Source organism: Elgaria multicarinata, chromosome 3, assembly GCF_023053635.1.
Source record: "Elgaria multicarinata webbii isolate HBS135686 ecotype San Diego chromosome 3, rElgMul1.1.pri, whole genome shotgun sequence".
NCBI lineage: Eukaryota > Metazoa > Chordata > Lepidosauria > Squamata > Anguidae > Elgaria > Elgaria multicarinata.
Window position 1 is genome coordinate 57,366,214 of NC_086173.1, and position 23,521 is coordinate 57,389,734.

The 23,521-nt window shown below is 40.6% G+C and overlaps 2 protein-coding genes across 6 annotated transcripts in view; one reads left to right on the top strand and one right to left on the bottom strand.

Annotated features, from left to right (window-relative positions):
* The window catches only part of MAP2K4 (mitogen-activated protein kinase kinase 4), a 50,553-nt gene extending 30,807 nt beyond the window's left edge, over window positions 1-19,746 (top strand). For all 5 annotated transcript variants that reach the window (XM_063120398.1, XM_063120400.1, XM_063120399.1 and 2 more), the window contains 9 exons: window positions 1,623-1,797; window positions 5,436-5,555; window positions 6,934-7,053; window positions 8,912-8,963; window positions 9,529-9,656; window positions 13,700-13,777; window positions 15,016-15,164; window positions 17,918-17,963; window positions 18,801-19,746. In XM_063120398.1, coding sequence (XP_062976468.1) covers window positions 1,623-1,797; window positions 5,436-5,555; window positions 6,934-7,053; window positions 8,912-8,963; window positions 9,529-9,656; window positions 13,700-13,777; window positions 15,016-15,164; window positions 17,918-17,963; window positions 18,801-18,914 — 982 coding nt within the window. In that variant the 3' untranslated portion in view covers window positions 18,915-19,746. The remainder of the gene's footprint in view (window positions 1-1,622; window positions 1,798-5,435; window positions 5,556-6,933; window positions 7,054-8,911; window positions 8,964-9,528; window positions 9,657-13,699; window positions 13,778-15,015; window positions 15,165-17,917; window positions 17,964-18,800) is intronic.
* LOC134394729 (protein SCO1 homolog, mitochondrial) overlaps window positions 1-23,521 on the bottom strand; it is a 470,723-nt gene that overhangs the window by 61,393 nt on the left and 385,809 nt on the right. The gene's annotated exons all lie outside the window — the stretch shown is intronic.

The following is a 23,521-nucleotide window of genomic DNA, read 5'->3' on the forward strand; positions in this document are numbered from 1 at the left end:
TTTGCTCTGTTTTTAGCAGTTGCAAATGGCAAAGCTTAATAGACTTTCTATTCTTTTAATTTCATCTCTATTTCTTTTTTATTGACTAACATTTGTACAAAGGTCACTAGTATTGTAAATGTAGGTGCTTATTTAATTAAACAGACAAATACAGAGATGCTGAGAGAGATTATTTCTGAGCTAAATATTGTGTTGTCTCTATATCTATCCTGTAGAATTTGAAGCTAAAATACTTACAATGGGGGATTCCAGAGACAGGGAGAGAGAGATACTTCATATCGTTCAGCGTTTGGCATTATAGAAATGACCTTGCTTCCCCTCACACCCTTCTGTGTTTTCTCTTTCAATGCAAACCAGGGTTGTAAGCTATGATGAAACATGGTTTCCAGTTCTGGTTTGCAGGTAAAAGTGTGGCTTGTGGAAACCATAATTTAATTGCTCAGATATAACAACAAGTTGGTTTGTCATATGCACGAGTGGACAAAGGAGTGCATGAACCCAAGGCCTGGTATTATATTTGAACGAAGCCAGTGTCTGGGCATGAGAAGCCTTAGACCTGGCATTTTTGCCAAAATGATTAAGTTGAACAGGCGTTGTCTTAGTTCTGTATGGCTCAGGGGAGGGAGGGAAGTTTTTTTTAAAATGTAAACTCCTTAAAAATGTAAACTGCATTTCCAAATTGGGAACTTAGAGGCTTAGAGGGCTTAGAGCTTAACAGTCCAATCCTAAACCTGTTTTGTTAGAAGTAGATCCTGCTGAGGTTTTTTTTAGGCTTTGCCACCTACTAGATATGCTTAGCTTTCCAGCCTTATGACAGTGGAAACGATGGGTAGGAAATGAGCACAAGAAATGTTAGAGATGTTAACATTTGTCTTGAGACAAGCACCCTGCTTCTTGGTTGTAGAAGTTTTGCTATCTCTGCACCCCAAGTGGTAAAACTATCCTTCATTTCTGCCACCAAAGAATCCTGCATACTTTTAATTATAAAAATATGCACCAGTAGCTTTGTAGCTGTTACACTGAGGCCACAGCTAGACCTAAGGTTTATCCTGGAATCATCCCGGCTTCGCCCTGCCTGAGCACTGGATCCCCTGTGTGTCACCTAGATGAACAGGTTTGACCCCTGGACAATCCAGGGATAAACCTTAGGTCTAGCTATGGCCTCAATTTATTTTACTTCAAAGATACAATGACAAAATACTGGCTTTGTTTGTATTTTTGGAGTTGAATTAGAGATGATACATTTGTGAGTTTGTGGTTTTTCATTAAAATCGATTAGTCTCCTCAAAAAAACACAGGTGTGCCTTATGCATTTTATAGGGTCTTGCCAGGAAACTGATATAGCTTGTACAGGAATTTACAAATAACCACAAAAATAAAAATAAAATTGCTGTAATGTAAGAGAATGACTAGTTCTTTTGAAGTAGCTAAACAATTCTAGTCACCTTAAGTGAATCTCAGCCTCCTGCCCTGTGCCCCCCTATCTAGCTCCTTCTTGGAGTTTATATTTTTGCATTATCCTTATGTGCACACTTCTATATAACTGCTTTTATTCAGTGCTGCTGAAAAAAGTTTCAAACTATTTAAAATGTGGAAAAATTCTTTCCCAAATTGTTTGACAGAGAGAGACTGAGAACACACAGCATTGAATCATCAGGAAAATTGAAGATTTCCCCTGAACAGCATTGGGATTTTACTGCAGAGGACTTGAAAGACCTTGGAGAAATTGGACGAGGCGCTTATGGTTCTGTCAACAAAATGGTCCACAAACCAAGTGGGCAAATTATGGCCGTTAAAGTAGGTGATGCCCATAATTATATTTGTACTTCCAACTGTAGAAACAAAACATTGTGGAGAATTTAAAGTTCATCCATCTAGCACACAACAAGTGTTCATTTCTTCCTCCCACCCCTCTCCACCCTACTATATGGTCTGTATTAGCTGACCATATAGTAAACAATACTTTCAGCTGAAGGCCAATTATAAAAAATATTTTTCTGAATTTCTGAATCCTACAGAAAACAGGAAAGTAACCTAGATACCAGCAACTACTGAAGGAATGGCACCCATTCAATATGGAAAATATGTTTCCAGAAGATCAGGAGGGAGCTGGGAGCCAAGTCAGAAAACTGCTGGGATAAACTGTGGTTTTGTAAGGATCATGAGCTCCAGGAGATCATTGTGGAGTTTTGCAGAGGAGGTCATGGGTTTGCTTGAGAGTACACAGATCAGATAATGTCTTGCTCACAAGGACTAGGACATCTTCAAAGTCTAAAAGTAGTCAAATGCAGAAAGGAATGGTGGAGGTTAGGGGACCTTGGTGACTGTGCAGTTTAGATATTATCAGAGAGTTAAGAAACACTGGGAGAAAGAAAATTTGATGGAAGATGTTATATTTTCAGATGCATTACCACTTCATCTTCTATGCAGCAGGCAATTCCTTATTTGGATCATTCCCCCACTTTCCATAGCTTCCTGAACTGCTTTGTCACTTCTACCCTTAAATGTGTAATAATGTTATGGCTCTGGAATAGTTTTGCCCAGGAGACTTTCATTCGTCTCCAGAATAGAAAACAAATCCAATTCTTTCTATGCCTGCTATTATAACTTGACTTGAAGGGACAGTTCTTTGGTGTTGGGAGGTTAGGGTGTCCCTGGCCCAATTGTCAACATACAGACATCCATAACAGGAGCAGACTATTGTCGCTATAGGAATGGGTGTGTGTTTTTGATGTGAGTGTTTGGGGCCAAACTACATGTTAATGTAAAAGCATAATTAATAACCTGTGAGGGAGGAGTTCAGCCTTTGCCCCTACGCTATTTCCTCCCTAGGAAAAAAATGAAGCCATGAAGCTGTTTGCCAATGAAGCTATTTGCCCATGGAGATTAGTAAGATAACAAGAGCAGTTGGTAAGAAAACAGTGTAGGAAAGGTCCGTGTCCCCTGTCCCCACCCCCTGCTGCCCGGCAGCTGTGTAGTCCGGATATGGATTGGGAGTCTTATAGCTGCCTTTTCTAAACAAAGAGAAATGGCCCCTTCTAGGCACATTAGTTAAGAATGCTTCTAATGGAGTGTGTAGTTTAGCCCTTGGTGACAGATCGGTAACAAAACTGTCATCCTCTTGGTACCATAGGATGATTGTCAGATGGGTTCCAACTAGTGACCTGGAGGTGAAAGGTTCTATTGCTTGTTTCCTGCTCTTCTGAGCCATCTGCTCACTTCAGCTGCTGCTTTGCTTTCTTCATGTCTGCGCATAATTGCAGGACTGGGTCAAGGGATTCCTGCATAATTTGCCCTCATAGTTAGCAAATTAAGAGTGATAAAAGTGCTGCATTGCTATGATCTGTTACCACTCTGTGTTGAAATTCAAGTTGATGAATGCAGTATCAAGTTGTATCTTAGAATCACTGATTAGCTCTTCATTGCTACAATGTGGAAGACCTGATCTGGAAAAATACTATTACCAACACCAAGAGGATAGACACACTGTGGTCTCTGATAAAAGCAGGGGGTATTCATAATACCAAGAAATTGATTGTCCCCAATGATAACATAAATATTTGTGCCATAAAAGGACATTCCATGAAGGATATAGTGACCCAGCATATTCTGGAGCAAGGAAGACAATCTTAATACTTAGAAAGGTGGCTGGTAATGTTGCTGTATGTAGCTGCTGCCTAAACTATTTTTGTTCCCCTTAATACCATGCCCTACCATGAATTCATCTCCAACACAAGAGCAAGTTGTGCTGGGATTGTTTGAAATTTGCCTATAATAGGTTGACATCTCCAATATCTTGTAAATGTAATTACATTTAGCCTTGCCCAACTTTCATTGGTGAAAAGACACTGACTTTGATTTTTTATATGCTACATCTCTCTAATACAGTGTACTCCTGTCCTCCCTGATCTGGTTTGCCCAAATAGTGCAGCTCATCATTGGTTATTTAACCCACGACAAGTCACAGCACCCTCAAGCCCCAATTTCCATATCCAATTCCCGCTTCATGGCTGTCTTATCAATCCTCACATCATCCACGGGCCATTCTAGGGATATGTGAGCATTGTTTAACACATGCTTGTCACAGATAACCCATGCTTGCTAAATTTGCATGACTTGGCAACTCCCGAGTTGGGGTTGGATATGCAAAATGGTGGCTGCATGTGCTACAGCCTCACCATGGGCTATATAACCTGTAGTAGGCTATTGTTTCATGTGAATCAGCCCGCTGTCTGTTCAGGAAATAGCATAATTTCCCCTGCATATAAGATTACAAGGGAAAGTGTACTGAGTTGTAATGTTTTTTTTCAGCTGTACCCATCAAGACAGGAAAATCCGTGTTATAGGTTATTTGAAATCACTCTGTTTAGTCAAGACCAATTCATTTCCTCAAAGGATAAATCAGTGCGCTTGATTCCATTTGAGTGACATTACTTTGCCAAATTATGTTTTTAAAATCACTTGCATTTTATTTATCTTTCAAAATATGTAATGAAAACATTTGCAAGAACTGCTGTTCACTGGAGAAAGCCAAGACATGAGCAGTCGATGTATCCTTTTTGTCTGGCACAAGCCACATCATATCCTGTGGTGCAAGGGTGGGCAGCTTGTGGCCCTCCAGATGTTTTGGCCTACAATTCCCATCATCCCTCACCATTGGCTTTGTTGACTAGGGCTGATGGGAGTTGTAGGCCAAAACATCTGGCAGGATACAAGTAGGAATTTTGCCTACCTTACTTTACAGTATAAATTACTCAAGTTTCCCTTATTTAATATTCTATTTATAAATGAAACATCTCAATCTCCTTTCTATCTTCTTTGAAGTAATCACTTATTAGAACATTTAATATTTAAAGTTTATTGACTTGATTTAATGTCAATAAACATTCAAACTTGCACCACTTTGTTATGTCCCTGCAATATTGTGCGGCTTGTGATTGATCAGACACTTGATGTTCTATTGCTTGGGTGGAGTCTAATGAACAAGCTTCTGTGCAGCCGCTATGAAGAGCAAGTGGCTGCAGGTGGCTGCAGGGTTTGTGGCTGCCCCGTTCTCTGTCAGCACGACAACACTGCTCTCCTTCTCATCCAGCAATTGGTAATGGAAGAGCATGTTATAACTGTGTAACATCCCACTGATTTGTAAGCAAGGCCTTGTTGTATCGCGATAAGTATTCTTCCAAACTAATGGTACTTTGTTACTGTGTTGTTAGCACTATTCCAGAAATTAAGTGCTAATCAGATTGTGCTCACTGTAATTAGCTTAAAGCAACTAGTTACATTCCGTTCTGCCAAGCTACGATTTTCTCCCAGGTGAGAATATTTGAAGTTGATATAAATATCCATTTATAGTATATTGTAAAAACCTGCCTAGCAGTGACTTATTGTCCCTTCCGTAGCTGAAAACAATCTCTCTTCACCTCTTCTTCTTTCAGAGAATTCGGTCTACTGTGGATGAAAAGGAACAGAAACAGCTTTTAATGGATTTGGATGTAGTTATGCGAAGTAGTGACTGCCCATATATTGTTCAGTTTTATGGAGCACTCTTCAGAGAGGTGGGCGCTCTCAATTTGTTTAATTTGCAAAATATTATTTAGCTAATGCATTTCAGGAGTTTTTAATGGGAAATGAAATTTATTAATTGAAGGGCATGCAGTTGGCAATTTCTGGTTAAATTGTGTTAGTGGGGGAGATGGAGATGAAAAAAATGTCATTCAAGAAATCTACTTCAAGAAAGCCAGTTTTCAGTGTTTTATCAATAAGGCTCATTATGATCTTATGCTCTACAGTTGTGGTTTTTAAACTTTCAATATTTTTTTCATTCTATCCCATCCTTCCTTCAAGGAGCTTGGGATGGTTCTTCCTCCCCCCCCCCCCAATTTTTATCACCATAACCCTGTGCAATAGATTTAACTAAGTGAGGGTAACTGGCCCATAGTTATCCAGGGAGCTTCATGAAGCCTGGTCTCCTTGGTCCTAGTTCAACCTTCTGTCCACTACACCTTGCTGACACTTCAGGGACGACTTTCCATATAATCTGTCGAACTCCTGAGCAGTTACCCTGGAATCTCTGCGGGCAGCAGAGGATCCTGGCGAATGTTCGGAGGCAAGGCATTGACTGGGCTTGTTGGTCCTCATCATCACTCCATGTGAATTAAGAGTGTGTCCTGGAACATCTCTTATGATAACACATTACTGGGGAGGTTTGGTAGTGCTGGGAAACCTCTTTGTCAGGGAAGCGCAGGACTTCTTCATTTGTTACATTTATATCCTGCTTTTTCCTTCAAGGAGCCCAAGGCAGCACACATGATCTTCTTTGTTTTATCCTTATAACAACCCAATGAGGTAAGGTAGGCTGAGCTGCAGTGACTGGCCCAAAGTCACCCAGTGAGATTCATGATGGAGTGGGGATTTGAACCGGGTCTTCCCAGTCCAACACTGTAAACACTACACCACAAAGAAACACAGAGCCATTGTTTGATCTTTGAGGATCACCCCCACACTGCAGCCCAGCCCACCCCATTCAGCAGGGCCCCCCAGTCCTCTTTGTAGCATTGGGATCGGGAGCTGGAGGGGCTGCCCTGGGGAGGATGGTGGGGGGAGGACGGCTTCAGCCAGCCCAGGTGCATGTGCCTAAATCTGGATCCAATCCCTATATAAAAAATTAAAAAACATATTTAATATATAAGATCTATTTTGAAACAGGCAATTGTTGTTATAAGAGAGTGACGTAAGCAGCATAACTGAAATGTCATCTTTTTAATTAGGCCGATTGCCATTTGATAAAAGAAGCAGCAGAATGTTTTGTCACTCAGAATGACTTTGAACTTGTTCACAGCTTATGTGCATTTCTACTATCGCTTTCCATCACAATACTTAAAGAGTTTCCCATGGACAATAATAAAGATTTCTTTCTTTATCTCACTTTTTTAGGGTGACTGTTGGATCTGTATGGAGCTCATGTCTACCTCGTTTGATAAATTTTACAAATATGTATATAGTGTATTAGATGACGTTATTCCAGAAGAAATTCTAGGCAAAATCACTTTAGCTGTAAGTTTGCTTTGTATTTTTACTACGGTATTGCCATTTTTGTGTGCATTATTGGTTTGTTTCCCTAACCCAGGTTCTAAACAGGAGATGATTTGGTGTATTTAGGCTTGTTGCTGTTACAATATGAACTCTGTTAATTATCTGCTGACATCTTTAAAAATGGCTTATTCTGGGTTGCTAAGAAGTTAAAGTTTAAATAGATACCTCATCTGCTTTCCTGTATGGAAGAAAATAAAGAAACATTTGAAGATACTTGGGTTTGTCTTCTGAATATATTTAAAAGGACAGCAGTCCTCAAAATGGTGTTTTCTTGCCATGCTTTCCCTTTTACCCTAACCTCAAGTGAAATCAGGCATAATTTACAACATTTGGGCATATTCTGCTTCCTGGCTAGTTGTTAATTTATTGGCTAAGGGTTGTCAAGATCAAGGGAAGGCGTGTGTTGGGAAAAATGAGTTTTATGGGGTATGTGACTAAGTAGGGTAAGCTCAGAAATGTGAAAGTCCTTTTGTCTGAAATTAGCATATTTCACCCAGATTTGGTGGGATCCTTGGATTTCTGCAAGTCAGTCACTGAATGATGATCCAAATTGCAAACCTGCCCAGTGTAAAAAGAGAATGAAGCTATGTTTGGAATGGGACTACCATCTGGTGCCATCAGTTCTTCCATTGTAGACATGTGCATACTATGGTTGCCCTTTTCTCTTCTAAGATGCTACTTTGCCTTCCTTGCCAGCACAAACTTTTCGACTCCATTGCTCAGTTCTAGAGGCAAAACTGAGAGAGATTTTCAGATGGGCATCTCTTTGTCAGAGTAGGTGCTCCATATCGTTTGGCAAGTCTTGCTGCTAGCAGTGAGACTTGCCAAAGGATATGGAGCACCTACTCTGACAAAGAGATGCCCTTTAGCATCTTCTGAAGAGGAAGTAACAGCAGGACTTGCCAAAGCCAAAGAGAGAGAGAGAGAGAGAGAGAGAGAGAGAGAGAGAGAGAGAGAGAGAGAGACAAGAATCAGATTGGCTTCAACATTTCTTGCCTAGTTACAGGGAGTTGAAAGATAATTGTGACATTGAAGTGTCTTAGATCAGGCTGAATTCATTGTAGAAGCAGAGAAGGCAGCTACTCAATAGTTGGGGAGCTTTAGGGCATAATTTAGTAATTGCATAGCAAATAATAAGTATTTTCCAATTAGTTTTAGACATGCATCGTAGGCTAGTAGCCCTGGGTCCCCCCTTTTTTGGTTCCTTTTTAAAGTCTCAATAGAAAGAAAATGAAAAGGATAGAGCATCTCTAGAAAAGATGGGGCCATGCTCCATGGGATACACACAGCCTTTGGAAACCTTGGCTGCAGCCTACCATGGGTGCCCAAGTCTCCAAATTCCTCCTACAAGCCTGCTGCTCACTGGGGATTGTGATTGTGATGTGGAAGAGGTGTGCAGAAAGAGTGATTCACATTGGGAAAAGTGTCAATTAGCTGTGTATATGTGCATGGTGAGGATGGTGCATTGGGATAACTCTACCTATACAACATGCTTGCCATCACTGTTTCCCCCACCCCCACCCCGATGGCTGAAAAGCTGGGGGAAGCACAATTTAAATGGGGATTCAGGGGAGAGCACCATCCCCTCCATCACAATCATGCAGCAGGAACACCCTGCCTAGCTCATAGGTACTGGGGAAGTATTAGCTGCACTGTAATATGTTATTGGTATTCAGTGTTTGAAGGCATACTTTTACATTTCTGCATCGTAAGCTTTCTGAGTTGCATCTTGGTTAACATTTACGGATTCTTAATTGTGTAATAACAGAACTTTTCTTGTATATATTTTCCTCCATAAAACCTTCTGTTTCTCTCCTAGACTGTGAAAGCACTAAACCACTTAAAAGAAAACTTGAAAATCATTCACAGAGGTAGGTTTGTCTGGTTTTGTTTTTTTCTATAGAAAGAACGCATCTTATTCTTAAAACTATAGGTCTTTTCATGCAATATGGCCATCACATGGAGTTCACTGAGACATCATCCAGGTTGCAGGTCATTGTCATACAAATTATAGCCCTCACTGTGAATCTATCGATGTGCTTTTAAGCATGTATACTCAGAAGTTCCACAGAGTTCAATGGGACTTGTAAATGTGCTCAGGATTGCATACGAAGGTTTGTAAAAGGATGCGTTTGTGAACAAGACAGGGAGCTGTGACCCTCTTGATGCGTCTGGATCTCTCAGCAGCTTTCAATACGATTGCTTGGCTAGACTGGCATTTATAGGCACTGTTTTATAGTGGTTCTGGTCCTCCTTGGAGGGGCAATTTCAGAAGGTGGTGCTGGAGAACTCCTGTTTGAGGAAGAAAGCTTAGCACGCATGTTGTCTTTAGTCCTGATTTTATGTCTTATGCTACGTAGTTTTCAGCAATTTGAAAGTGCTCTGCCTGCAGCTTACCTAATTAAATGTGTGTCTGTTTGTCCACCTTACTTTCAGATATTAAACCTTCCAATATTCTTCTGGACAGAAACGGAAATATTAAACTCTGTGATTTCGGCATCAGCGGACAACTTGTAGACTCCATTGCCAAAACCAGAGATGCTGGGTGCCGGCCCTATATGGCAGTAAGTGGGATTTGAAAACATATCTGTGATGGGTGAGATGGGAATGGGAGTCCTTTCTTTCACTCCCCTTCTTGTGCAAACTGAACTTAAATATTCAGTAGCTGCGCTCTTAGCCAGTGTGAAGTTGGATAACATTAAGTACAGATTCAAAATTCTGATCTTCTGGCATCCTTGGCAGAGAAGACAAGGACTAGTCAAGGCAAGGACGAGTCAACTCTGCTTCCCTTTGAGTTTGCTTATCCTAATATCTATCTTGTGAATATATGCATACATACTTTATAATGTATCTATTTTATACATTTAGATCCTGCCTTTCAGTTCAAAGAATTTTCAAGATGGCTTCCAACTAACAATAATAACAGAAATAAAATCACAATAAAAAGAACCAGAATACAGCCAACAAAACAACAACAACACATAAAACAGAAAGCAACAATAAAAGGAAAAAAATGTCCTCAGTAAACCCCTTCTGTGATGTAGCTTTATATAGTAAGCCACAAGGTGGAAAATGTCTCAAAGGGCTTAGTATTTCCTCAAAAGGACAGATGTGAGATTAAAGTTGAATACCCGGATATTGGGTTGACTATGATGCTCATTGGCTGGTATCAAATAATTTCAGCCAAGAATAAAGTCTCGCTGAGCAGAGTGCTGGTTGAACTCGGCAGCGACAAACATTCCTTGCTTTGAAAAGGTGACATCAGAATGAAGGAGGAACGCTTAGTACAGGGTACAGGATGAGAGAGAATCTACCATAGGGACAGTAAGGGACTGTAGTCATGGCTTGTCAGTGACCCTGTTTAGATGACACATTATGCCACCGGGGTTAACCCTTTTGAACTACACATTATGGCTTAGCATGTCATGTGAACCATGACTTAGCATTTCGTGCAAACTATTCCTAACTGTGGTGGCTACATAACCATGTTTTAAACATGCTCACTAACCATTTGCTACAAAAGCGTTAGCAGTCTAACCCTGGCTTAGCGTGTCGTCTGAACAGGGTCATTGTGTTAATTCGTGCAAATGCATGAAGACTCATTCAAAAGTATGCACCCCTGTTGTGGAAGCTAGAAAAAGAAGAGAAGTATGAGGGAATAGATAGTTGAGATGAAGAATAATGAAGTTGAGATGAAGAATAATGCCACAGTCGGTGGCACCCCGACTGTGGAATGCCCTCCCCTTGGAGGCCCGATTGGCACCAACATTGATTGCATTTTGACGCCAAGTAAAAATATGGTTTTTTAACAAAGCCTTTGATGGTTAAACTCACTGGCACATTGTTTTAACTGCATCCATTTCTTTTAAGTTATATATTTTTTAACTTGGATTATGGTTTAATTTGTTTTTAACTGTGTATATTTATTGTTTTATACTGTATGTTTTTATCTGTATGCCGCCCCGAGACCTTAGTGATATAGGGCGGGATATAAATATTTTAAATAAATAAATAATAAATAATTCTGTCCAGTTCACTCAGTTTGTTTTGGAACCTACAATCAGAACAGCAGCAAGACATTAGAAAAGTAGTCAGTAGCTAATTATAGTATCTCCATGTGGCTTGGTGAAATGTTGTTCCGGGATCTAGAAGGGTTCTGTGCACCCTAGTATCCCAAGAGATTTTCTTATTTGTGGCATAATCTTAATTGATCTCATACTAACCCACTTCCTTGATAAAACTAATCCAGGGTTTGGAAGAGATCTGAAACAAATTCCTTTTGGGATGGCTCACTACTGCTAAGCAATGTAGAAGAAATGATTATCAGTAGGCAGCTTGCAGCTGCATGACTGTCCTTGTAGGGGCGGCTGGAATATTAGGTGTACATGAATTGCACATTGTCTAGCAATTAGGTTGCTTTATCAGTGGGGCAGTGGGCACTGACTATGTCTTCTTGAAGGGACATCCCTGTTCTTCGGGAGCAGCAAATCACAATTCTCTCAAGCTGATACAGACAGCAGAGGGAATTCTGAAACGCCTGAGCTCTGAGCAGACCCTTCTTGGCCAGAGCATGCCATTGATACCACTCACATGTGTGAAAGGCTGAGGCTGAAATCATACTTCTGCTGCACAAGCTAAAAACGTCACTGAGGTTTGCTTGGTGCAGGACTTCTTCAATCTAATCTTAGCACATTACATCACTTCATGCCCAGTGCTGAACAGCCTCTGTTGCAGTAATCAAATCATACTCATGCTTTAGTAACCTGGTCCCTCTACTGGTGAAGGAATCGGAAGCATTCTTTTCCTGTATATTTGCATTTAGATGGTCATATGCAGAAGGAATGTCTAATACATTAGTAAGACCATCTGGCTTCCACCAATGCCTTTCCTAGTAAGACATGGGGTAGGGGAAGAATGAGAACATTTTTGTTTTAGACTCCAGAGTCTTACCAGAAGTTATTACTGTACAGACAAGAAGAGAACAGACAGTTTAATGAAATTCCTACCAAGTGAATTAAGGCTGAGAAGTATCCAATAATGTTCTGTTGAAGTAGGTTCTTTTTTTATTGTTGAGATTAGTAAACTACAGCCCTAACTCCTGTGTGTGCTAAAAGAGTTAGTGGTCAAAGAGATATGTCACATAGTGACACGTAAATAATAGGCATTTGGTTACAGCTGATTTCTGAGTCTATGGAGGCTTTGCAATGATGGGAGTTGTAGTCTAACACCTTTGGAGGGCACCAGGTTGGGGAAGGGCTGCTCTAAACAAAAAAAGACAAGTAGGTGGCCCTAAGTTGTTCATCATCAGTTTTCCACAACCCCACAGTCACCTCTGCATATCCTATTCTCCATCCTGTTCTCATGGTTTATATCTGCTTTGGGAGAATGAGAATTTCACTGGCACTTTCTGCCTCCTTAGGGAGGATGTGGCGTTAAAGGCTTGTGAGCTTTAACTCTCAATTTCCCTGCTTTTTGGAGTTTGGTTGAAAACTGTAGAGCCTTAACGTTGTTTTGTAAACTGTAGGTTTTTTGTTTATTGAATATAATAATAGTCCACGGCTCTCGAATGGGGGAACCATAGGGTCCAACTATCATCAAGAAGAACAGACTTCCATACTACTCTTCAAATGTGTGTAGCTGATGTACAGAGATCCTTGTACATCAAGTTGCAGCCACATTATAGTCTATAGTGGGATAGTTATGAAGAGAAGTTTCCCCTAACTAGAAGTAACATTAAGTTGCCTTCGTTACGAATCACAATCAGGTAGGGCAGTACGTAGGGCCAGTGTGTATTCTGCCATTTCATGATTGCTCCATGAAAGCATGGAATGTGGCGTTAAACGTAGAATTCCACATAGCTGGAATCCCTGCTTCCATTTGAAAAAGAGGGCACATTTCCAGCTTTAAGGCTGTTAGGATAGGCTTGAAAACCAGTAGGAGATACCTGCTAAAATCTCAGGCACCAGCATCGTAGTGGACAGTGGAGGTTGGGGACTGAGGGCCAAACTGCACATTGTGATAAACATGTGGCTGTTGTTGTTTAAAAATATAGGTGCCTAAATTGGCCATCCTTATTTGAAGAAAAAGCATGCTCCGGAACATGCTCCAGAACTGGATTAGAAGCCCACACGGGCCTCCTGCCATAAGCCTCCTGCCAGCTGCTAATTGTCCCCAAAGGTGCTATTTTCAGCACCAGGAAGTAGGGCCAGACAGCAGCAAAAGGAGGCAACTTCTCAGCAGGAAACTAGTGCAGAACCTTACAGGAGCATGTTATGGATTAGAGTCCCATGACTGCATTTTACTTCTAAATAAAAATGGCCACGTTTTTAAATGTGTGTTTATGAAAGCGCGTAGTTTGGCCTGAGAAGACATCTCCTGCTGCTTCTTACGTCTCATCATGGATAGTTGATGTGTTGTACGTTATGCAAAATAAGTAAATGTATCCATTAATTTTCACAATTCATATAATGCCCAGAGCATGGGTTACAGAGCTGCAGAATTCTGATACACAGCCCTGCATTAGGATTGTTATTAGGGAGGGGACAATTGGTGTTAGATTACTCTCTATCTTGTAATTTATTTTCTTTTACTTATCTTCTCATTTCAGCCAGAGAGGATAGACCCCAGTGCATCCAGGCAAGGATACGATGTCCGCTCTGATGTCTGGAGCTTAGGGATTACATTGGTAAGTGAAAAGCATTTAGGGCTTTGCATGCTGCTTCAGCTAAGTCCCTAAAGCTGCTTGGGAAGCAGCTGTAGGACTGGGGAGATGTAAAAGCTAGATTGGCATGACTCTTGTGGACATGCTCCCTCCACAGGAGCTGCAGGGCCTACCTGAATGCCAGGCCTGGCCTTGCTTTTCTTCTGCAGTGTAGCTTGGGTTTCCTTGACTCCTTTTTATGATCAGTGACTATGCTCTGTCACTAAGGGGTAGCAGTGCATGGTAAACCTGAAAAGAACTGCCGTGCTCTGATCTAGGACAACTTGCCCTTGTTCTCCCCACAGACACAAAGTAAGCCCAGCTTGCCTAAACCTGGCCCAATCCAGACAGCAGTTTAGCATGAGTGGAGAACATACCTGCCCCTACTGAGAAAGAAGGATTGAAAGCAGGGGTATTTGACTCGGGCCTGATCAGGGCCAGCCCCAGATTTGTAGGAACTCTGGGAAAGGTGCCCTCTCATGCCCCGCTCCCACAGCACCACCCTGGTGAGCTCCCCAACCCCAAGGTAAACTTCGTATGAGGCAGCGAGGTGGGTGGCAGCAGGGATGGGCAGCAGAGGCTCCAACAGCTCTAGTTGCCCAATACTCCAGCAGCGCAACCCCGTCTTCATTTCCCCCAAATGCTACTTGGCCCTGCTTCTAAGGTACACTATATAGCAGCCCAGGCCTCCCTTTGACCCCTGCATTTGCCGAATCATACAGTGTACCAACACCAGACGTGGGCCCAAACAGATGTTTCTCACTGTGGCTTTAATAACCCACTGTGTCGTGCGAACCAGCCCCTATGTATTGCACACACTAGAACCTGTAGTCATTTCTTGAAGTGACTTCTGCTGAAATCATCATTTACATGAATGTGTATTTTATACTTAAAATGATTAATATCCCACACATTCTTCAAATTTATGTCCAAGGAGACATAAAATTTAAAAACCACTACGAAAGAATAAACCAAAATGTCAGCAATCTAATCAAAAAGCAGCATCACTGCAGATATGTTGGCTGAGTTGCTGGGATGTTCACTGTTACCATAACACAGAACGTCCCTGTATGTCTGTTTTTAACCTATATGGGCTTAGGCATATGCTCATAAGAAGAAGAGGTACCGTCAGTGCCTTCTTGGAAATGGTGTAATATTTGAGCACCCTATGCCCTGTGAACTTCACTAATCTAGCCCATGTTGTTGCTGTCTTTTTGACGTAGTATGAGCTGGCCACAGGACGGTTCCCCTATCCCAAATGGAACAGTGTATTTGATCAGCTAACACAAGTAGTCAAGGGTGACCCACCACAGCTGAGTAATTCAGAAGAACGGGAGTTTTCCCCAAGTTTTATCAACTTTGTCAACTTGTGGTGAGTATTGCCTCACTCTGGGTCTGGTCTGAGCATTGGTGACAAGTAGAGTGGTTCAGGCTGGGGCTCCCCACTCTCTTGCTGGGCATGTGTGGCAGCTGCATCGGAGAACTCCCATGTTGCTGGAAACGGTGCCTTTTTCCTCCGTGGAAAGGCCTGGCGATGGGGCAGAAAACGCGCGTGGGCTGGAGGAAACAACAGTGTGCACAGTGACCTCTTGCAAGCCTTAAATTGCCACCACCTTTCATTTATCATTATTTATTTATTTATTTATTTAATTGACGATATTTATATGCCACCCCATAGCATAAATTAGTGTGGGAGGCTTCCAATAAAGGAAGAAAACCAACTTAGATACAATATAGAAAAATCTAACCATGAAATCAAAAGCAACATAAAACTCACAGCCACACCAACATTAAAAACAGAGATTTTAAAACATGAGTTATTTAGAAGGCTCAGGTTCCTCTACTGAAAAGTCTCTGTCCCTCTTCCTGAATGTGTGACTGAAGTGGTGGTTTGGACATGTCCTGCCCAAGGTCTTGGGTCAGTTGCTAGTCACATATTTAACAGGTAGCACTGAACAATATAGAGATGGTGGAGAGGTCTCTCCCATAGACTTCTATTGAAAGGCTTTTTGTAGCTCCTAATTATGCACCACAGATCTCTATTTGAAGGCTCCAGTGAATGAGACTGCTTGCTTTGGCTTTATTTATGTATTTATTTATTACATTTATGTTCTGCCTATTTCCCTCCAAAGGATGAAAGGCGGCGTACATAATCCTCCTCCTCTCCACTTTATTTTCACAATAACAACCCTGGGAGGTAGATTGGGCTGAGAGTCTGTAACTGGCCCAGTGAGCTTCCATGGTTGAGCGGAGGCTAGAACCCAGATTTCCTGACTCCCAGTCCCACACTTTAGCCACTACACCACACTAGCATTGCCTCCTTGGTGTATATTAGACGGTGCAGTGGGGCACTGATTGCATCAAATAAAGTCCACAACACTCTAAATTCCTACTGCTGGGAATTCTCAGAGCTGCAAATATGTAGTTGCACTAATTTAAATGTATGTTGTGGCTCCGTTTGCCACATTGCAGTACAATTATTATATTGCATTGTGGACAAAATGGAATAGATCTTAGTTAGTTGCACTTGTTGCAGTTAGCACATCAGAAGGGGCTCAGGAAACATTATTTGGACAACATACCAGTATACTGATCTACATCAATGCTAATTTGGAGTCATACAGGAGCTAGGTCATGTAAAGATACCTTCAAGATGAAACAATTTCTTTTGTGTCTCTGATGGTGCAAAATAGAAAGCAGAAGGGAGGTATTTTTAAGGAGCATGAACATTCTGGCCAATGTAGGTTTTACCAACTGGTTAAAGTAAGAGCCATTTTAACCCTTGTTTGAAACCTCCCTCAGGCTGTCTTCCCAAATTATGCTTTAAAAGCAACATAGACCCGGTTTGTATGTAACAACAATCCAGAGTACAAGTTGTGTATGGCTTTTTGTTGAATCGTGAGTTGTCATTACATGCGAATCCTGCACTATGGTTTAACTACGAACTATCCAGAGTTCACAACCCCAACACTCAACCATCAGTTCTCTTCCTGGGTTGTTCATGTTTAACATCTGATAGTTAAACCAGGGTGGAGGATTCACATGTGATGACAACCCACAATTCAACAACTCACAATTCCAATGACAACCCATACTCTGGATTGTTTTTATGTGCGAACCAGGCTGCATTTAGTCAGAGAGGAATGAGCTCCTTGCAGCCGCTTCACTCCTCCCTTTGAGCAAGTGGGGAAACAAGCCTGGAAGCGGCACTTAACCATAGCGACTCATTACATCTGAAGCAAGAACTATGGTTACTGGCTTCAAAAAAGTCATGATATGGAAGCCAACTTTCAACCATAGCTTCATATTATGGCTTAGTTGGAAGCCATTAACCATTTTCTCAATTTGGATTATTTGTTTCCCTGCTTGCAGCTTCCTGGTATGTTTCCCTGCTTGCAGGAAGGGAAGGTGCAGGAGGATTATTCTTATATTGGTTTAATAATCCAAAATGGTTATTTGCTGCCATCTGCTGGCTAGTTGACATCTGTTTTTTGTGCAATTTAACAAACATAGTATTGTTTTAAAAATGCAAGTGGGCTCTTAAGGTCATTTCCTACAGGTGTTGATGAACAAAGAGGATGACATTAGCTGTGTGATGTACTTCCCTTCTTAGACTGGGCCTTTATAGAACAACTGTGACCTTTCTCCCTGCCTTCCAGATGAGTCCTTTATAGCTACCCTGTTAGGATAACCTAGTTCAACAAATGTCTTTTTAGAATACTGTCTGTTTATAAAGAGTTAGGATTTAATTTTGTAGATGCTTTGGGAAGGAAGGAGAAATGTTGTCTTATGAATGCTGTGGAATATATTGAGAGGCTCTGTACTTTCTCTATCCAGTTTTTCTGTATGTATCAAAACAAGCAAGATAGTGATGGTATGAAAGGCCAATTCATAGATTACAATTTCAGAATGTTATTGATTATATTGGGCACTTTCATGGTTACCTACAAACTAAGAACAGTCTGCCGGTTCCCATGTTGGTGGATTTACAAATATATGATCATAATATTTACAGTAGAATTGCCAGTCTCTGGCAATTCCCTTAACTTGTGTTTTCCAGCATTGAACTTCACATGTTTTTCAACAGATATTTTTCCTCCCTAACCTTCTTACTGATCTTTTTAGCCTTACAAAGGACGAGTCCAAAAGGCCAAAGTATAAGGAGCTTCTGGTAAGTATGGGGAATACATGAATGCAGGGGCTAGATTTGGGTAAACATTTTAGGAGACTTTTCTTTCTTCTTCTTACTGCTTTGAAGCTTAGCATGGCCTATAGTTAGACTTGCTGTAACAGCAACATTACTACTGCCGGGTTGTAGAGGATGAGGTGCATTCTGTCTGTAGAGTGAAAATAATTAGGATGGATCTGCTATTTTACAGTATGTTGTACTCAACACAAAACAGTTCTGCATTTATTCTTTTCAGGGATGCATTTCAAAACTGTAAAGTTCTATACCTAGAGATTTAAAGGTTCGAGGGGCAGGGTTGCAATTAGAATAGAAGTGCAATTGTAGTGTGAGGAAAACTACTCCACAAGACACACAAGACAGAGTTGATAACTTAGGCTTCCATTTAATGTGCTAGAAATCTTAATATTTATATGGATGTTCTCAGATGATTGGATTAAGCTTCAGACATGCAACATAAACATAAATTGAAGGATATATTCCTTCTGTTTGCCAGGAAGCCAGAATCCTCTCTCACACACTAAATTTGTCACCCACATTTGCACCACCATCTACAGCTCTTAGATGCTCCCCAAGGAAGGTAGAGAGGCCCCTACCAGGTGGTGCAATATCTCTGGCACCCAGCTGTGATGAACCAACACTGCATACACACATGTTGATGTTAGGACCATTGCACCAGATCTTATGAGCCATTACCCAAGTGCAGCAGCTCGTTGTATTTTAAACATTAGTTACTTGGGAGTTCATGTATCTTCTGCAGGCACCTTACATGACGATATATTCTAAAAGTGAGAATATGTTTTGTTTTTCCTCCCCTTTCAGAAACATCCCTTCATCCTAATGTATGAAGAACGAACAGTAGAAGTTGCGTGCTATGTTTGTAAAATTCTGGATCAAATGCCAGCAACTCCCAGCTCTCCAATGTATGTTGATTGATACTGCTGCTACATCGAAATTCTAGTGCAAACGCTGACAGAAAGCAAGATGTACAGAATCTTCATCCCATATTGCAGTGTTTTAACGCTCGCCCAAACACCATGTGCAATAATGTTGGTGTTTTTCTTCCATTCTGTCTGTATATTATTGTCACTTATAAAGTGCATCCATGTAATACCTGATCACACAGTGTTAGTGTCAAGTCAAAGAGAGACCTATTTTGCTCTTTTTGTGGACATATTCATGAAATGTGGAAATAAGTAACATTTTATTTGTTGACTATGATTGGATAGCACCTAAAGTTAATTTCTAGACTCAGAGACTCCTCAACAGTTACTGGAATGATTTTATCCTCTCAGACTCTTAAATTGTTACAGATCATTTAAAAGAAAGGAAGTTAGTGTTGGACTGTCTGATTCTGAACATAAAGAAACCCTGTCTGGGGAGAGCGGAATTTGTGCAGCCAGATGGAGCTACTTTTACCTTCTGGAGCCAGCAAAGGCAAACGGGATAATTTCTTCACAAAGTGCAATAGATGAATTGATTTGAAATTCTGTTGCTTCTCAGTCACAGTTTTGGGGACAGTGTGGCTCAGCAGAACTTCATATTTTTGGAGGAGAAAAAGTGATCATGTAAAATGGACTATGTCTTTACCAAAAAAAATAATGCATTGCATTGAAATAGGCTAACAATTAAACTCACAAGAGATGGAGAATAATGTATTCTTTCATTTTCCAAGCAAGCCACTCTTCAGTAGAACTAGGTGTCCTGCAAATTGTTACCTGGTGAGTTAAGATTTTGATCTGAGGAATTATTAAACTACTCAATTGAATTTAACTGGCTTGTGACCCCTGATTTCTAACCACATCATGCTCATCAGCTGGCTAAACTTTCATATTTGAAAGGGCACTCAATAGCCTGTAGTTGTGAAGAGCTATATTACATTATTTACCAGTAAATATTTGTAGTTCACTTCCCCCTGATCTCCAAATGCATAATCTGGAAGCTTCCCACAGAGCTCCAGGTGTGACTTGGATCTCTGCTTTCTGACTGATATCCACCACCAGATCAAATAAGCTTCCCCCATCCCTTTCAGTTGTAAAGTTGGGCTCCCAAAATCACTGAAAAAGGATGCTGAAATATGTTTGATTTCATTTTGTGGATGAATTCAGCCTCTTCTGAGATCTTCTAAAAATGAACTTTAGTTTTTATGAGAAGATCTTCCTAATGAAATTATAAATGAAAGTCTTAGAATGTTAAATTCTTTAAAGCATTTAACAGAAAAAGAACTCGAGAGATTATTTTGCCAGAGCAAGAAAAAAGAACATTAGGGCATAATCCTATGCATGTTTAGACAGAAAAAGTCCAATAACTTGTAGGAGTTTTTTTCCTGTCTAAAAATGAATAGGATTGTACTCTTAAACAATTACTAGTCAGTCATCTCATCTGCATCCAGTGAGTTATTGACACCAAGTGGCAAGAGGAAAGAAGTGGCCCTAAGTTCTTAAGGCTCCAAATATTTGGAATTTCTATTATACATATAAAACTAGAATTGGAAGGGAAAGACTCACCAGTGAGGACAAGAGCCCATTGGTGTAGCCAGTTGACACCTTGTTTCCAGACAGAGGGCATCTAGCATTACCAATCAAAAAACATTGTGGAGCTTTTGGATTTTTTCTTCCTCAACAGATTTTTTGTGGAAAGAAAAAAGGCCGAAGGAGCGGTGGGAAAGCATGGGAGGGTCAGAAGATGAAGACAATGTCATCTGGATGCCCTGTACAGTGCCGTGAATGAGGCATGGCGATTGCATGATAAAAGCCTCACGGGGAAGCACCTTTAATCTCTTAATCTTATGGCAAAAACTTTATCCATGCCAGAATATGGTTAACACCAGATGAGACAATGCATCAAAATGGAAACAAGGTCTAATGCAGTAATTCTTCCTTGTAGTCTTCTCAGGTGGATGATGTGTCCAGAGCTTCCCAATGCCTATCTCTTGGTTATTCCTGCTTGCTTCTGCCAAAAGTTGAATAGTTTTCACGGGCGTTTCTTTCCCCCCATTCTACTCTTATGTATTTAAGCAGAGCATTTCTATCCAGTCAACCAGGAAAAGGAAGCCGCTTCCTTTTCAAGCTCAGTGGATGATTGAGAGAGATGAACAGTTCTAGCATATTAATCATAGATTGTTATAATGTACTATTAAGGGTGCAGCATTTATATTACAGTGTATGTTTATAAAGATGTATAGTGTTCAGAAGCTGTGAAAATAGTGTAAGAACTGTACATTGTGAACTCTGGTTAATTTTTTCTTCTTCTTGTACCATAGAAAAAATGTATAAAAGTTTATTGAGAAGCTGATGTGCAGGGATATTGCCTTATCGTCTGTAAGTAAAATGGAGTTTGACAACATAATGGCTTCTAAAAGCTTCTAACTATTTTATCCTCTCCTGATTTCACTTCTTCCTCTTCTATTTAAAATATTCTACATGGAATCAAAGTGTTAATGTAATAGTTCTATTTTTTTCGCCTGCAGGTCAGTTGTAATAAATCAAGGATGCGACTATGACCTTGTTATTCTTGTTATGAGGTCAGACACGTCATGGGAAAATCAATAAATTTTAACTGAAATGTAAAAATGCCATCTTCCTCTGTCCAGGGTTCCCTGTTTATTGATGCTTGCGAGAAGGACCAAAAAGGATGGTGGAACCCTGGGGCGTTTCCCTTCGGGGCATCATCATCACATTGCTGGTTTCTCTTATGTTTGTGAATTATTGTAATGCCACTGTAGTACTGCAAGCAACTTAGCCACTATTTTGGCTTTATTTAGTTTTTCGTTCTTGTTCCATCTGTCATATTTTGTATGTTTGTGTTAATTGATTACAACAAAATTCATTGAAACCATTTTGAATTAATTCCCATGCATTCTCCAGACCTTTAGCAGATTCTTTCATTTTTATTATTTTTGGGAGGGAGCTTTTATTTTTTTAAAAATCTGATTTCTCAGTGGTCTGGAAGGGAAAATTACAAGTTTTCCTCTAGCATTTAGAAGGCTAGAAAAATAGGCATGGCTAAATTGCCAGCATGCATTTGACTTGCTTTGACTCTTTGCTCAGACATGAAGCTCACTGGACAAGTCACTGTCTCTCAGCCTAACCTTCTGCGCTGAGTGGTTTGCAAAGTGAAATGAGAAACACTACAATCTATCCTGAGCAACCTATTATCCTGAGCAACCTATCCTGGGATAGGGCACTGAAGAATTCTAAATCAGTATAGGAGTTGCAGATTGGAATGGAGAATCCATCAGCCATTGTAAAACTTGCACATGACAAAATAACTGCAAAACCAGAGCTCAGAGTGACATCACAGGGATTCTTTTAATAAGAACAGCAGTGCCGGTCACAGAGGTAAGGCAGTGTGATTATTTACAGTGTGGGGATTTTTTTGGTAGTAGTTGACAGGATCCCTTTAAATAAGGAGGATGGAGCTATTGTTAAAGCCCTGTACCACATGATGGCGGAGCACCTAAAACTATTTTGGATTCAAGTGCTATTAAAAAGTCTCAATGGAATGACTTTTAACTTTTTGCATATTAAAATTAAAAAGTAAAGGAAAATAAGCATGCGAAGGATTATTCTATCCTACCAGTGCACTGTGAACATTTGTACAATAGAAAAATCATGCTTTAAATAGTGACCTTACAAACACGTAACATTTTTATACAACATGCAGCAATGTTTGAGCCAGCTGTTATTCCCCACCCCCACCCCTAGTTAAGCCTCAGCTGCCACAATGAGACTGGAGTTCGCACACATTGAGGTCTGTAGAGAAAACTCCTGCTGATCTTCAGCCAAGAAGACACTCAAGGGCACACAGTCCTTTTTGTGCTGTCTTGATTTCCAACAAATGCTCCTTCCAGTAACACAAATATTAAATACACTCAGTTGGTAAATAATTTTGTAATGATCTTTGGGTTACAATATTTACTTCTTACAAAGTTTCAGGAAATTGCTAAATCCATAGAAAGTAGCCACAAGCTATTTGATAGATGCCAAAGGGAATCCCCACCCCACCCCCGGTGTTGAGAAACCTTAATCGCAGTGCATAGAGATTTACAGAAGAAACAAAAATACTAATGGATTTTCTAATATTGCAAAGTACCCAACTAGCGTAGAAGAACAAGCTCCTCCTTTTCATCTTTGGATTCACAGCTGTTCTCTAGAAGACTTGGCATGGGGTATTCACCCAGTTCCCCACACAAATAAATTGGACTTGGCAGGAAATCTAGAACACGGCAATGGCCACATGGCTAAGGCACTAAAATGTGAAGTTCAGTCTCATTCTGTGTGGCTGATTCTGCTTCACAATAGTGTAAATGAGAACTTTTCATTAGGCTGTGGAAGTTGAGGCTGAATATTACTTTCAGTAGGGCTGCTTCTTGCATCGCATGAATCACAGGGATGAGTGCCGAAGAAAGGAAGATCGGTCTCCAGCTTGAAAGACAGATGCAGCACAATGTGAAAAGGGACGGCAAAGGTTCATCTCGGACAAAGAAATCCTTTAAACTGGTATTGCATGTTGGAATACAGCTGGATGGCTCAATGGGCTGT